Source organism: Microtus oregoni, unplaced genomic scaffold (assembly GCF_018167655.1).
Source record: "Microtus oregoni isolate MIOR12 unplaced genomic scaffold, Mior012 000011F_ref0000422, whole genome shotgun sequence".
NCBI lineage: Eukaryota > Metazoa > Chordata > Mammalia > Rodentia > Cricetidae > Microtus > Microtus oregoni.
The window spans coordinates 48920079-48934437 of NW_024543070.1; the positions used below are offsets into that span (position 1 = coordinate 48920079).

General features: G+C 43.5%; 1 protein-coding gene across 2 annotated transcripts in view; it reads left to right on the plus strand.

Annotated features, from left to right (window-relative positions):
• Positions 1–6685, plus strand: part of Spock1 (SPARC (osteonectin), cwcv and kazal like domains proteoglycan 1) — a 458837-nt gene extending 452152 nt beyond the window's left edge. For both annotated transcript variants that reach the window (XM_041660008.1, XM_041660006.1), the window contains 2 exons: positions 2410–2547; positions 3334–6685. In XM_041660008.1, coding sequence (XP_041515942.1) covers positions 2410–2547; positions 3334–3524 — 329 coding nt within the window. In that variant the 3' untranslated portion in view covers positions 3525–6685. The remainder of the gene's footprint in view (positions 1–2409; positions 2548–3333) is intronic.
• The last annotated feature ends 7674 nt before the right edge of the window (positions 6686–14359 follow it).

The window sequence follows — 14359 nt, forward strand, 5'->3', positions numbered from 1 at the left end:
AGAAAATGGAAAATGTTCTTGATATAACGTGAAAACAGCTGGGAAAGCAAATACTTCATCTGAAAAGTAAGATGTGTCTTAGGCTGTCGGAGCGCTGGTTACTTTAAGACTAAATATAATAGACGTTCACAAGTAACACAGTGCGAGGAGACACAAATAGGATATAGAATAATTGGGCGATGTGATGAACATTCATATTTACATATGCACTCATGCAGGTTTGCATCAAATATCTGTCACGGGCAGCCCCACAGATAAAACAGTTTTAATAATCTCATCTCAAACTCACTAGCCCAGACAGTAACGAAAAGAGACATCAAGGAAGTAAAATAAAATCTAGAAACTATTTTCAGCTGGATGAAATGTAAAAGGGCTATCCACCAGACTCCACAGAAGCAAGGTGAAGCTGGTGAAAACACACATCACTTCAAACACATTATCAAAAATAATGCACAGAACTAGATGTTCAACTCAAAGCCCCAAGAACACAATAACCAAAAATAATCAAAGAATAAACCAGTGAGATAAGGGTCACTAACAACAGCACGTTGGGAAGGGTTGGTTTCCTTCAACAAGCTAATGAAAAGAAGAAAGCTTGACAGTATGAGGCAAAGGGTCCTAACTTAAAGCTGAACAATCCAAACTCAGTATAGAGGGAAGGTATTTCTGGCCCTCAGAATTGACTTGGGGTTGGAGGGAGCTGAAGCAATGACTCCCCGGCTCAGAGCACTGACAGCTCTTGTAGAAAACCCAGCTTCAGTTCCCAGCACCCACATGGCAGCTCACAACTGTCTGTAACTCCAGTTCCAGGTGATCTGATGCCTCCTTCTGGTCGCCATAAGAATTGCATGCACACAGTTCATAAGCAAGCGTGCAGGCATGGGCGCTTGTGAACAGGCACAGGCTTGAGAGAGCATGCACAAACACTCGGCCACGTGGGGTAAACACAAATTATTTTAAAAAAGAAAATAAAAATCAACTTTTGACTCATGACCAGAAAAAGAAAGTCGTTTCTAAAGGGGTTCTAGATTATGTTGCTGGTCCGTGGGTCAAACTGTCAGATGGAGCTGTAAAATGATTTAAAGAAACAGCATATTTAGCTTCTCATCACAGACAGAACACCAGAGAGCTGCTTAAAGAGAAAATGCGCATTCTGCCTCACAGATGTGGTGGTGTCAGCCCATCAAGGCAGGGCAGTTTACATCAAGAAAACGCAGGAAGCTGACAGGCCTCCAGTCTCTAACTAGACCCCGCCTCCAACCTTTCATCCCCTCCTGTCAGCAGGAGCACAGTAGCCAAAGCAGCCCAGCATGGCTGCCAGCAGAGGCATTCCTTTTCCTGTAGGGACTTCCACTCAGGTAAGGCCAGACCCCTGATCTCACCACAGAAAGGATTCTTGGGGCCAGCACTCGGTGATTACAGATGTGGGCTTCTCCAGGAGGGTGACTCTTAACTGTCTTTACAGCAGCCAAAGTTACAGTTTTGGTGGGTTGTGAAGTTATGTCTTCAAAGGGTTGCTAGGAATCTAAATAAGATCCCAGGGTGGCTCCTGAGGTGTGCTGGAAGGATGCCAGCTGATGAGCTAAAACCCAACACCACAGAGGCTCATGAGAAACTGGGAGCCTTGTCCAGTGAGAATTTCAGAAAATATCTGAAAGAGGTGTTGCATGGGCCCTACCTGAAAATTTCAGCTCTGTGGGCAATCGTTACAGAAAATATTAATTGTAGTGGAATTCTTTTTTTAATTTAAATAACATTTTTCTATATATTTCTTTACTCTCAACTGTCCTGAAGCTTCAGACACTGGAGAGAGGGGCTGCTTTGCCATCCTGTGCCCCCTTAATTGTCCATGTCTTTTTCTACACTGATGTATGTCCAGTAATGCCAGCCTATTACCAATCAATACGGGGATTAACCCATTGATTAGGTCATGCCCTCAAAGACACCTCTCAGAGATGGGCTTTACTAATATGAATGCAATCAAGTTGCTAATTAAGATTAATGATCAGACTCTGAATTTTCATCACAAGCTTACTTGAGCAGAAACATGAAACTCATCAAAAGTCCTACTTCTATGTTTATCCAAAGGAAAGAGATTATGTGAACATGTTTAATATATAATGCACATGGTTAGATTAGTGCCCGGAATGTGTGTAACTACACAATGCTCTTGACTTTTATCAAGTCTAGTTGGGGAATGAGTTTCTTGGAATCCAATATACACTTCCTAATCAAGGCTGAGGTCCCCATAATGTTTACAAAATAGTAAGCAGTCAGCCCCATTCTTTCCTGGGACCCTACAGCCAATCTGCGGCTTGCGTGTGACCCCCCCTCCCTGTCTTAAATGGCATGAACCCCACGCCTCCATGCTTGTTTCTCTGACTGAAATTGGCCCTTTTGTCCCCACAGGAGCATTCGTACCTCGGTGTAACGAGGAGGGTTACTACAAAGCCACGCAGTGTCACGGCAGCACGGGGCAGTGCTGGTGTGTAGATAAATACGGGAATGAGCTGGCTGGCTCCAGGAAACAGGGCACCGTGAGCTGTGGTGAGTAAAGCCTCCGGCAGCAGCCCAGGCTGACCCAGGGGTCCTTAGTGCGTAGGGGTCATGGCAGAATCTCAAGAGCCAGCTCTGGCTGTAGTGAGTCTGCCATGGAGACAGAATGCTGGAATTCCATGACCTCATGCAGAGCCGGTTTTGCTAGGAGCAGATCTTTACCAGTATCACTGGGTAGACAAGAGCTTGTGAGTCAGGGGACGGTCACTGGTCCAGCACTCAGGACTGCAGTGTTCCTAACGAGGCTGAAGCACCCAGGGTACTCTAGGGCTTCCCATTGCTGTGATAAAGACCATATTTCAAAGTAACTCGGGGAGAAAAGGGCTTATTGGGAATTCAGGGCAGGCACAGGGGAGGAACCTGGAGGCAGAGACTAAAGCAGAAGCCATGGCGGAATGCTGCTTTCTGGCCTGTTCCCCATACCTTGCTCAGCCTGCTTTCTGATACAGCGCAGGACCACCAGCCCAGGGATGGAACCACCCTCCCCCATCAATCACTGATCTAGGAATTGTCCCACAGGCTTGACTACAGGGAAGCTGATGGAGGCATCTTCCCACCTAATGTGTCCAGTTGACATGACATCAACCTGGACAGGTTTCCATCAGAGCAGCCCACAGGGCCAGGGCTGAGCCCTAGAGACGTTTCAATCTGAGCTCCCACACTGCAGAAGAAAATGCTCTGGTTTTTATCTTACAACCCAAGTCACGAGCCTAGGGAGTCCGCATGGGCCTTGAGGGACAGTGGGCGCTAACCTGAGGTCTTTCCTTCCCCTGCTAGAAGAGGAGCAGGAAACGTCGGGGGACTTCGGCAGCGGTGGCTCTGTGGTCCTGCTGGACGATCTAGAGGACGAGCGAGAGCTGGGACCAAAGGACCGGGAGGGGAAGCTGAGGGTGCACACCCGGGCTGTGCGGGAGGATGACGAGGACGAAGACGATGACAAGGAAGACGAGGTTGGGTACATATGGTAGTGCCCATGAGGGAGAGGACATGCTTTTGGCAGATTTGCAAGTCGCTTCCTTTGCCTGCATTTGTATCTAAGACTCCGAGGCCCACGGGTCTCTCCTCTGCTGTTCTCTCTGTACCAGGGCTAAGGTTTGGAAGACCCCTTCCCAGAGCGTTCTGAATTTGCATACAGTTGTGCGGGAGAAAGGATGTTGTTTGTGTTTGTTTTTGTTTCCACCGGATGAGAGAAGGGCTGGCTCAGATAAAGCCACCTTCCCTCCTGTAAGGTTTTTGCAACTAGCATGTGATTTGTGCGGAATCCAGCAGTGCAGGGAGCCCCACCCTCTCAAACGTCAAAGACCCTCTCTGATTACCCACCTCGGTGGTTATTACAGCATGGTTCCCAGCCTTATGGTGTCTAAGTGCTTTTCTTGTGTCCTGTAGATGTTGTGGAAACCACACCACACCACTGCTCCTTTTCCTTCTGTTCCCACCACCTCCGATGTTTATTAAAAATCATAAAATGTATAAAATTATAAAAGTTATAAAAAATGGCTTCCTACGAATGACAGCCTTAATTCAGTCCAAGTCCCTTTGGAGAAAGAATTCATTTTCTTTTTTAGAAATTAAGGTCTTGATGCTTCCCCTGCCACTCGCACATCCACAAACAGGTGTCTGTGCTTGCATGACTTGCTTACACACCTCTGAGTGTCTGATTGTATACCGAAAACACTTTAGAAAAACCACGGCTTTTAATCAGCAACTCCAGATGCGGAACACAAACTGGGGTATGAAATTCCTCTTGGAGTCCTGTTTGTACTGACACTTGGCCTGTGGAGCCTGCAGGCTGGGGAGGTTCCTCTATGCAGCTGCAAAGTGTCTAGAAGCCCTTTTGATTTGGATAAGCCTGTTTGCCTAAACTGCTTCGTTTCCCCACAGAAGCCATGCAACTCCCACTTGGGCAGCTTCACAAGCCATTCCTTCATATAGCTAAACATCCCCTCAGGATGCAGCATCCCCACTGTGGCAGCTCCCTTCCCTACCCTCAAGGGCTTTTTCTGAGGCATTCCTACTGAGCTTATACTCGCCGAGAAGACAGCACCATGATGATCATAGGAAAAAAATATAGGGTTCTTCGTGTTCTTCATGTTCCTTCCCCCACCCCCTTTCTACACAGATCATGACGGGGGAGATAAAGGCCCTAAGGGGTTCTCTTTCTCACCCTTCATTTAATAGAAATCCCAACGGAGACCTAGAAAGAGATCCTAGTAGCGCAAGAAGCTGGCCTAAGCTCATTATTGGCATTCAGTTTCAGTAACAATATCTCTGTATTCTCCCAGATTTCTTCCACACGAGTACCAAAGAGTAGACTCCAGCGCAGCCCCATTCAGGTCAGGGCCAGCTCCCCGAGCTCTGCCTGCTTGCTTCCTACCTAGCCAGTTGCCCTAACCAGCCACGATTCATCAGAAACAACCTCTATTTTGCCCTAACCAGCCACAGCCCGCCAACACTATCTCTTCGTTGTCCTTGCCTTCCCAGTGAGTTTTAGCCAGTCCACAAGACAGATCTATTAACTCAGGCAAAAAGTGTATTTGGTCAAACCCGTCTCCCACCCCAAGCTGGCCTTCTGTATGTAGTAAGCCTCTTTCACTAGCATCTCCATCCTAGAACAGGATGGACAAGGTTGCACTGGTCCAGGAATTCTTCTCGTGTGGGAAATGGATATCTCTGGTGCCGTTTGCTCCCTTGGCCTGGTAGATACAAGTACCGCCGGATGTTGAGAATTCTGCGTGCTTCCTCTCTACGGAGATGCAGACTTGCTCAGTTCGGGGTCTTGATGACATCCTCCCCAGTCCTCTAGTTTGTTTTTCATTTTTTCTCACCCTCAAAACTGATCATAATTTAGATCATAATTTAGGAAGCAGGTGCTCAATCGCAGCTAAATGATAATAGGATACATTAAAAAGACACTAGAAATCTCAGTTTAGGCCGTCATCATAAGCCATTGTTATTATTTCCTTCAAGCTTGGAAAAAATGCACAAGAGAACAAATTAACAATCGGCAAATTGATTTCACTTGGAGAAACTTCTCGGAACCCAATGAACCACTTACTTTGTCTAATTATCGTATGACAAGTGTCACATTAAGATGACACTCAGAGCTCCTTAACATTATCTTGATGGTGGAGAAGAGTACTCAATAGGCAGTTCCCAGGAAGGTAATGGGATGTCATTTGCAGAGACGTTCCAAGAAGATATTTTGATTCATTAAGATATTAAATCAAAAGCCCTCCTACGTCTGGAGCCCATATCAACAAAGCAGCACCATTGCCACTGTCGTGCCCCACTGGGGTTTTAAAGACAGTTACTTGTAATAGTACTTAAAATTAGACTTTCTGTTACCTTCTCCCGAGACGCAGAGCTTCTTTTGCCCTCTTTGGATGGAGCCTTTGATTCCAAAATAATCCCACCCATTCCAAGCATCATCTGATGCTGTTAGCGTCTGCGCTCCTGGGATGACCGACCCATTGTGTAAGCAGGTACTGAGTTGAGCCCTTACTGCCTTATTTCCAGGAATCCTTCCATTGATGTTGTTACTGTCTCTACAAGCAGTTATTTTTAATGCCATTACTGTGGCATTCAATTGAACCCCAGAATTCTCTTCCACAGGCTTCACTCTCTGCCATATGAATGTGTTTGGTTTCTACAGATGTTCTCAGCATGGGGATGCCTTCATGTGGCTTTCTCTCAGCTCCTCCTTTATGCCCACATCCCCACCTTTCCCGGAAATGATGACTTGTCCATCCAGGTCAGCCCTCTGCTCGTTCCACAATGCCATTGGCGTTGGGTTTGCTTTTGTTTTATCTTGACCACACTGTACAGTAACATCCAAGAGCCCTTTCTGCAACGGGCGGTTTTGGTCTTTATACACCTTTTCACAGTCACTGATGTTTGTCCCCGTTCAATGTGTAGCCGTGTGACAAGACCCCATCAAATCCAGACTGTCAGTTTGTTGTCCCTATTGTAGGTGAAGTAGTGATGTAGAAAATCTAGTACTCTGAATGCTTTTCCATGTAGACTTTTATGGAATGTGAACACGACTCTTTGGTTAATAGTAACCGCTTACCTGTAGTCCCGAGTAGGCGCACTTCTGTCTGTCTCAATAAATTTTACTTTGTCTGCAGCATGTGGGTGCTTGTGTTTGTTAGCAGGGGTGTGAACTTGACTCACCGAGTCCCCAAACAACCACACTCTGGGCTGTCAAGTGATGGGCACCGGGGCTGTCAGCCAAAGCTATCATCACTTAGAGATGACCTGCTGAGCGCCTGATCTCTCTCGGCTGCCCCATCAGCTTCCGGCGCCTGTTCAGAGACACGCCACACTCCCATTTAACTACTTTCGATCCTCTCTGGCCCCAGCTTTCTCTTGGCCACGCTGGATTATGCTCTTGTTATCCCTACTCACACTTACTGTTTTTTAATTTCAGTGAAGACTGGGAGTGAGGCATTCTCCTTTCCTTCAAGAACCCCGCCTCTCCTCCATGAAGTAACATACCAGATGCTTGTCAAGCCAGACAGAGCATCCCTATTTGCCCCAGTGTGCCTGTGACTAGCTCATCCCTCTGTCTACATTGCTGCCATTCAGTCGAGTCCCATTGGCATAGCATACTCCCTGTGTGTCCTGAGACTTCCACTTGCAAATGCCCCCTCCACTCTGGGAAACCCAGTCTGTATCTCCAGTGAAAGACTTGAATTTGACTCCATTCTAAAATACCCATCGGCCGTTTGAGCTTCTGTTGCATGTATGTCCCACAGACACTTCAAACTCAAACTTCACCAGTTACACATGACAGGACATCCAGTCACTGTGCACAGGGGAAGTAGAACCAATAAGGCCTTTTGGGAATCCCTACGAACATCACCCATTAGGGAAAGATTGACACACTTGACAAATGTGAACCCGTGAAAGATAATAACACATCACAAAGAACAGATAAGAGCCTGATGGAGATATTGGTGGTATAAAGCAAAGGAATGATTCGGGTAGAAAATATGTTTTAACTCCTACAAACTCTTAAGAAAAGCCAGACTGGCAAGTACACCAAACTGGCAAGCAAAAGTTAAAGGCAGTTCACAGGAGCACAGGAGGCAATGAAACTGCGCAGCCCCACCCAGTGTTAGATGGTGGTAAATACACACCATAATAGAGTAGTTATAAATGGGAAGATAATCTTGATCCAAGCCAGGGTTGATGAGAACATGGGCTAAGGGGATTCCGTCACTATACAGGACTACAACAGCAGAGTCGAGAAACAGAAGAGTACCCACCCAAGGATGCACACTCAGGGAGCAGAAACCGCAGTTGCCAGCGACCACCCATGGGGAGAAAAGAGATAACTTGGAAGGATACATATAAAAGCATTTCCTTTCCAGATTGTTCACTAGAAAAGAGAAATTGGAGAAGCAAAACTAAATACCCACCAAGGAAGACACAGAAGGAGCCTGTATTTTGGGATACTGTGTTACAGCCAAAGAATGAAGTGACCTACTATGTACTTAGAGAAAAAACCTCTTAAGATATTGGTTATATTAGAAAAAAATCAGGTAAAGTGTATCAAATGTGTAAATTATATGTCTAAAACTTGATACTATCTGTTACTCAGAGTACCCACGAGAAGGACAAAACCAAAAAGGATACACTTCAGAACGATAACATTGGTGCCTTTAGTGTTCAGGCATCTGTGCTGGCCTGCCCTTGAGGTCCTGATGGGATGCATCCTCAGCTGCAGCCACTAAGAACACCTGCTGCGCATGTTCCCTAAGGTCCCTTTTAAAAGCTGGGCCTTGCTCACCTCCTGTCTCTTATTCTTTTTCTTTCTTTCTTTCTTTCTTTCTTTCTTTCTCTTTCTTTCTTTCTTTCTCTCTCTCTCTGCTTCTCTGCCTGTCTCTCTGCCCTTCTCCCTCCTTCCCTCCCTCCCTCCTTCCCTCCCTCCTTCCCTCCCTCCCTCCTTCCCTCTCCCTCTCTCTCTTCTCTTCTGCTGCTCATGTTTGCAGAAGCTGGTCTTCCCTCTCCTTTTGCCCATTCACTTTTCCCAATTAAAACAAACAAACAAACAAACAAAACCTCCACCTGAGCTCTGTAACACGGCATCTTTCTCTTGCATGTCGCTTTTTTTTTTTCTAAATTATAACAGTGTCCTCTAAGGAAAACAGCCACGGAGCTGGGGCAGGTGGCGGATAGATAGAGGTGTGGACTTCATCTCTAAGTTTCGCTATTTGTATCCCATAGCAATGTGTCACATTGGTCTTGTGCGATCTAAGAAAGAAGTAAAATAACTAGGTGTGGGAGCTCACAGGAATCTCAGTACTCAGGAGGCAGAGGCAAGAGGTTACCCCGACTGCTTAGTGAGCCTGAGGTTAGCCTCGAATATGGACAAGAAGGGGAGGAAGAAAAGATGGAGGGAAACAAATTGTATTCCAGCAGCTTTTTCAAAATGCCCTTCCTGTAAGCCCTGCCTCTGCCACCAACGTAACCTCAGCATGTCTCTGCTTCTCCTCCATCCTGCTGCTACTGCCACCTTCTAACAACCACCCCAGGAGTCTTGTTAGATTGCTTCATTCACCCACTCTTTCGGTGTCGGGCATCAAAGCCAGGACTTTACACAAGCTAGGCGAATACCCCACCACTGTGGTACAAACCCAACACTTGGTTCTTGGATGAGTCTGTGGCCTTGAATTTGCAATCTGATCAGGTCACTGCCCCTATTTAATTCCTATTAATTGCTAGCTTTCTTAACAGTTATAAAGCACAGTGCCCCTTCCTTAAATGTGGAGAATACATCTCAAGTTCTCCACTGATGCCCTCAATTCATATTGGTCCCTAGATGTACTGTGTTTTTCCATAGGTAACACACTAATGTTAAGCACAGTAGAATATTAGTCATATCTGATGACAGAATACAACATAAGATTATGTGCATATCACTCTCTCCCTCCATAAGTATGCGGTGGTGGCGCACGCCTTTAATCCCAGCACTCGGGAGGCAGAGGCAGGTGGATCTCTGTGAGTTCGAGGCCAGCCTGGTCTACAAGAGCTAGTTCCAGGACAGGAACCAAAAGCTACGGAGAAACCCTGTCTCGAAAAATAAAAAAAAAAAAATATTGATTACTTCCTACACAATTACCCCACAGAGATGAGGCGGTACAACATAACCAGATGGCTGAGGTGAATGGTCTACGCTGTTATTCTCTGAGAGGTCATAAGCTGATGGTGTATGAGGAGATTATTTTTTTTTGGTTGATCATGATTAAGATGAGACAATGCTGATGGCTAGATATCCAGAAATGACAATATCAATGATCCAAGGACCATAGGTGTCTATCAAAACCCTTTGGAAACATCAGACTGGAAGTTGTTTTCTCTCTTTGGCTCATCAGATGTTTTGAGGGTTGTAGCCCTTCAGTATTTGTCTGGGTAAATTTGCATTTGTAGTCTAGAGAGAATCACACTCCTCCATTTTGTCCTATGCTGTCTATGCAATGAAAAATGCTTGGGAAAAAGTGACCATGTCCATACTGCCAGGTCAGCATCAATTTCTTCTTCCTCTGTGAATGAGTCCTTTGGTCCTTCCAATCCATTATCATTAAGAATGAACTCTTGGTGGCCTTTGATATGCTTGTCCGCATCTTCATCAGGCACACCTGCAAGCCCTTCACCAACTCTACTGGCTACATGAATGATTTCTCTCACTTCCCCATCATTTCATTCATGACTCCACTCCTTATATCCCTAAGGCATTTGCAGGTCTTGCTTTACTTCATCCCTTGCAGCTTTGATGGCTGTCACTGCATCAGCAGCAGTAGTGAGTGACTTGCAGCCCTGTAGCATATCCAAATAAGGGTCTGTGTCAATGGCCAGCCAAATGTGATGAATCACCAGGTAAGAGGAGCAGCATTCACAAGCCAAGTATTTCCCTGGCCCCAGTGGCTTCAACTTGACCGTGGGGGTAAAAATACAACCTTAACATTTTCATTTTCATAGCAAACTGGTTCAGGATGTCTGAAAGGGCACTTTCTGATTACCAGGACTTTAAATTATGAAGCTTTCCTCTTTGAAGTATTATCCCATTTTCTATGTTAAAGCTTATGTACAACCTTTGCATAAATAAAATGGCCGACACCTATGCTGAGCTTCTTAGAACAAGGGCAGGTGACTTTTAATTTTGATTTTCAGGGTCTCAGGGTTCTTTGCTCTGGTAACTATAACTGCGTTTTTTACATATGCTGTGATATTGCCACACAATGACAGAGTTAATCTGTCCTTCATGTTTTATGCTATGGTACGTCCTTTGTACTTAAGATTTATTTTATGTGTATGACCTGTTTTGTCTGTATGTATAGCTGTGTGCGTGTGCATGTCTTGGGTCCATGGAGGAGAGAAAAGACCATCAGATGCCATGGGCCTAGAATTTCAAATGGTTGTGAGCCACCTTGTGGGTGCTGGGAATCAAACCCAGGTCCTGTGTGAACAGTTAGCATGCTTAGCCACTGAGCCATCTCTCCAGCCCCAACTCCTCCATACTTTTTGGGATATAGTTTCTGCTGGGTGTCTTCTTCAGAAAGTGTCTGGTTTTAACACAATTGGGTTTTGTTTGAGTCTCTGTTCTTTTTCCTTAACCAACTTGTTAGTTCTGCTGGGAAAGAGGCAACATCTGTTTTAGCAAGCCCGGCCTCTCTTGAAATTTTTATACACCTTTTGGTTTCAAACTTATTTCTGAATCAGCTTATCGATCTGTTACCTAAGAGTCTCGATGCCACTCACTTCAGGGAACCCTTCACAGAAGACTAAAGAGGCTCTGTACTTCCTGAAGACACAGTGGAATTATATCGAATCTGTTTCCGCTCACATCTTCCACCTAGACATTTCATGTCTCCTACTGAACTATCACATACTATGTCCATAATTTTTTTAATTTGAGATTACAGCAAAGCTAACCTGATTTGATTTTTTCATGATTTCACGTGCAAACAATCGCTGCACAGGTTGGACTATGCTCACATGTACTTCCTTCTGTCTAGCTGAGAGTGTCCACTTTTTCAATTATAGGAAGCCCTTTATATTACTGTTCTGTGTGCAACTAAACTTATTATTTTTAAATGGATTCTGATAACTTTAGGACAAAGCACAAATTTCATAGTAGTTAAGGCTCTATGAACATTCACAGAGGAAATAGAAAAATAACCCATACATTTTATTACAAGAAATCAAGTAAATGAAAAAGGAAGTGACAACTGGGAAAATGAGAGGCAAGAGAGCATTTGTAAGACATACTGAAAGCAATCCCATGGCCAAATGTTTCTTTAGTTACTAATTTAAATATAACACCCCAGTCAAAGGCAAAGTGGCAGAATGAATTAAACAACCTATGTCTTCTATACGACTCAACTATTTACTGCCTACAAGAGACACTTGAGGTTTAAAAACACAAATACTTAGACAGTGGAAGATTTGGGGTGTGTGGGAATCTGTAAAAATAGCAAAAGAGGATAGAGATTGTTGTTATTAGATCAATAGACTTTAAGTCAAAAATGATTATAAGGCCCCAAGAGAGACATATGTGATGCCAAAATTGCTAATTATGTAGAAGGCATAGCCAGCAAAAATGTATGTGTGAAAAACTCACACCTGCAAAAATATATGAAGTAAAAGTTGGCATACTCAAGATGAGAAATAGTCAGCTTCACAATACTAATTGCAGACTTTAATACTCCACTCTCAATAACAGAGAGAACAACCAGACAGAAAATCAATATGGAAGTCTAGGACTTGAGCAACAATATAAACCAATTAGACTCACGGACATTTATGGAACCCCCTACACAACAACAGCAGAATATATTGATTTTTTTCCTTTAGTATATATGAAGCATTCTCCAAGAGAGACCATACGTCAGGCCTCAGGTAAGTCTTGATGTTTTAAGACTTGCAATTGTGTATACATTTTAAAAATCAAATTTATATAAAATATCTTTCTGGACAAAGTAGAAACTAGAAATCAGTAAAATTCGCTAACTAAATAATTGATCATGGTACCAAAGAAGAAACTGAATTGGGAAACATTGATTTAAATAAAATGACACCAAAATGCAGCACACAAAAAGGCATGAAGGAAGCACAGCTCATGTTAAGACAAGTTTGTGACTTCAGCCTCATAAAAAAAAAAACCAAATTAACAACCTAATATTTCACTTTAAAGGAAGAGAAAAATAACAAACTCAAAGCCAGCAGAAGGGTATGAATAACAGATTAAAAATGAAAAAAATCAACCAAGCCAAAAATTTGGTTTTAGAAAATAATTAAAAATTTACAAATGTTTAGATTGACACAAATAAATCATTTGAGCGGCTAAAATACAAGAATCGTGACATTTTGTGAAATTAAAAAGGTAAATGATATCATGCCATCAACAACTGTTTGCCAAAAAATCAGGAAGCTTATGTGAAATGGACAAAGTCCTAGAAACACACAACCTACCAAGCAAGGCAAAGTCATGAGAAGGGAGAAAATCTGCACACACCTGTAACCAGCTATAATAGTGAATTGGGAACTACAGCCCACTGGCATAAAAGCTGGGGACCAAAGACATCACCAGTGAACTTTACCAAACACTAAAGAAGAATTACGTGACCTGAACAGAGGTTAAGAGCACCTACTGTTGAGGACCTGGGCTCAGTTCCTAGTACCCCTGTGTTACTGGCAGCCTTTGGGAGAGCCTGTTCCCAGGCTGCATCTAGGGTATGATAAAGAATCAATGAATGTGGCAAGGGCTAGACCTTTCTGTCTGAGGGGTAAGTAAGGAAACACAGTTTCTAATGGTAACCTTCCCTTTTACTTCATCTCGGGGAAACCTCTTTCTGAAAAAAATCTGTCTCCACACAGCTGCGTCTCTTTATGGACACTTTTCTCTCCATGTCTTACAGTTCCTTCTCCATCACAGTTCTCTCCTTTGTCTCCCTCTACAGCAAAACCTCTGGACAAATGTGAATCATGTTATCAGGATCACAAAGCATTTCTTGAGTAAACAATAAGAAACAGAGCCAAACTGATCACACAATTTCTCTCAGGCTAGGGAGGCCACATTGACCAGCCAGTGAGTAAAGTAAGCACATAACTCTGAGTGGTCAGGGTTCCCAGACAGAAAGTGACATTGAAATTCAGGACTTACACAATAAATAGGTAATTGGCTCAACCTTGAGGTTAGGAGTACATGCAGAAAGTCCATTACTACAGGGGGGTTATGTTTACCAAAGTTGCTTCATTGATTCAGTAATGAACTTGTCCTCGTGTATTTGTCTCTAGGGTAACAAGATATTCATCTCCAGGGGTAACCAATTTGCCTCAATTTTGTTCTAAAGTCTAAAATTAGCTGTCTTTTTGACTGAGAATACTATTACTTTCTTATGTCAGTCTGAATAATGAAAAATATCCTAGTATTATTTCTATTCATCAGAATTAAACAATTAAGCAGAAACCATCTTCCTGACTACCCACAGCTATGTATGTGCCCAGTTGATGGAATATTTTCATGAGATAAACAAGCAATTTGAAATCTGATCAGGTCACTGCCCCTATTTAATTCCTATTAATTACTAGCTTTCTTAACAATTATAAAGCACTTGCCCTATTCTTAAATGTGAAGAATGCATCTCTCTATATGTATAGTTCATCTTTACATGGCTTATTTTTATTACTCTATTACTTTTTCTACAGGTTTATTTTATTATCTTTATAAACCATTTACTTGCTTTTATGACTCTCAATACTCCTTTTCTTCCCTATTCCAAGTCTACATACATTTATC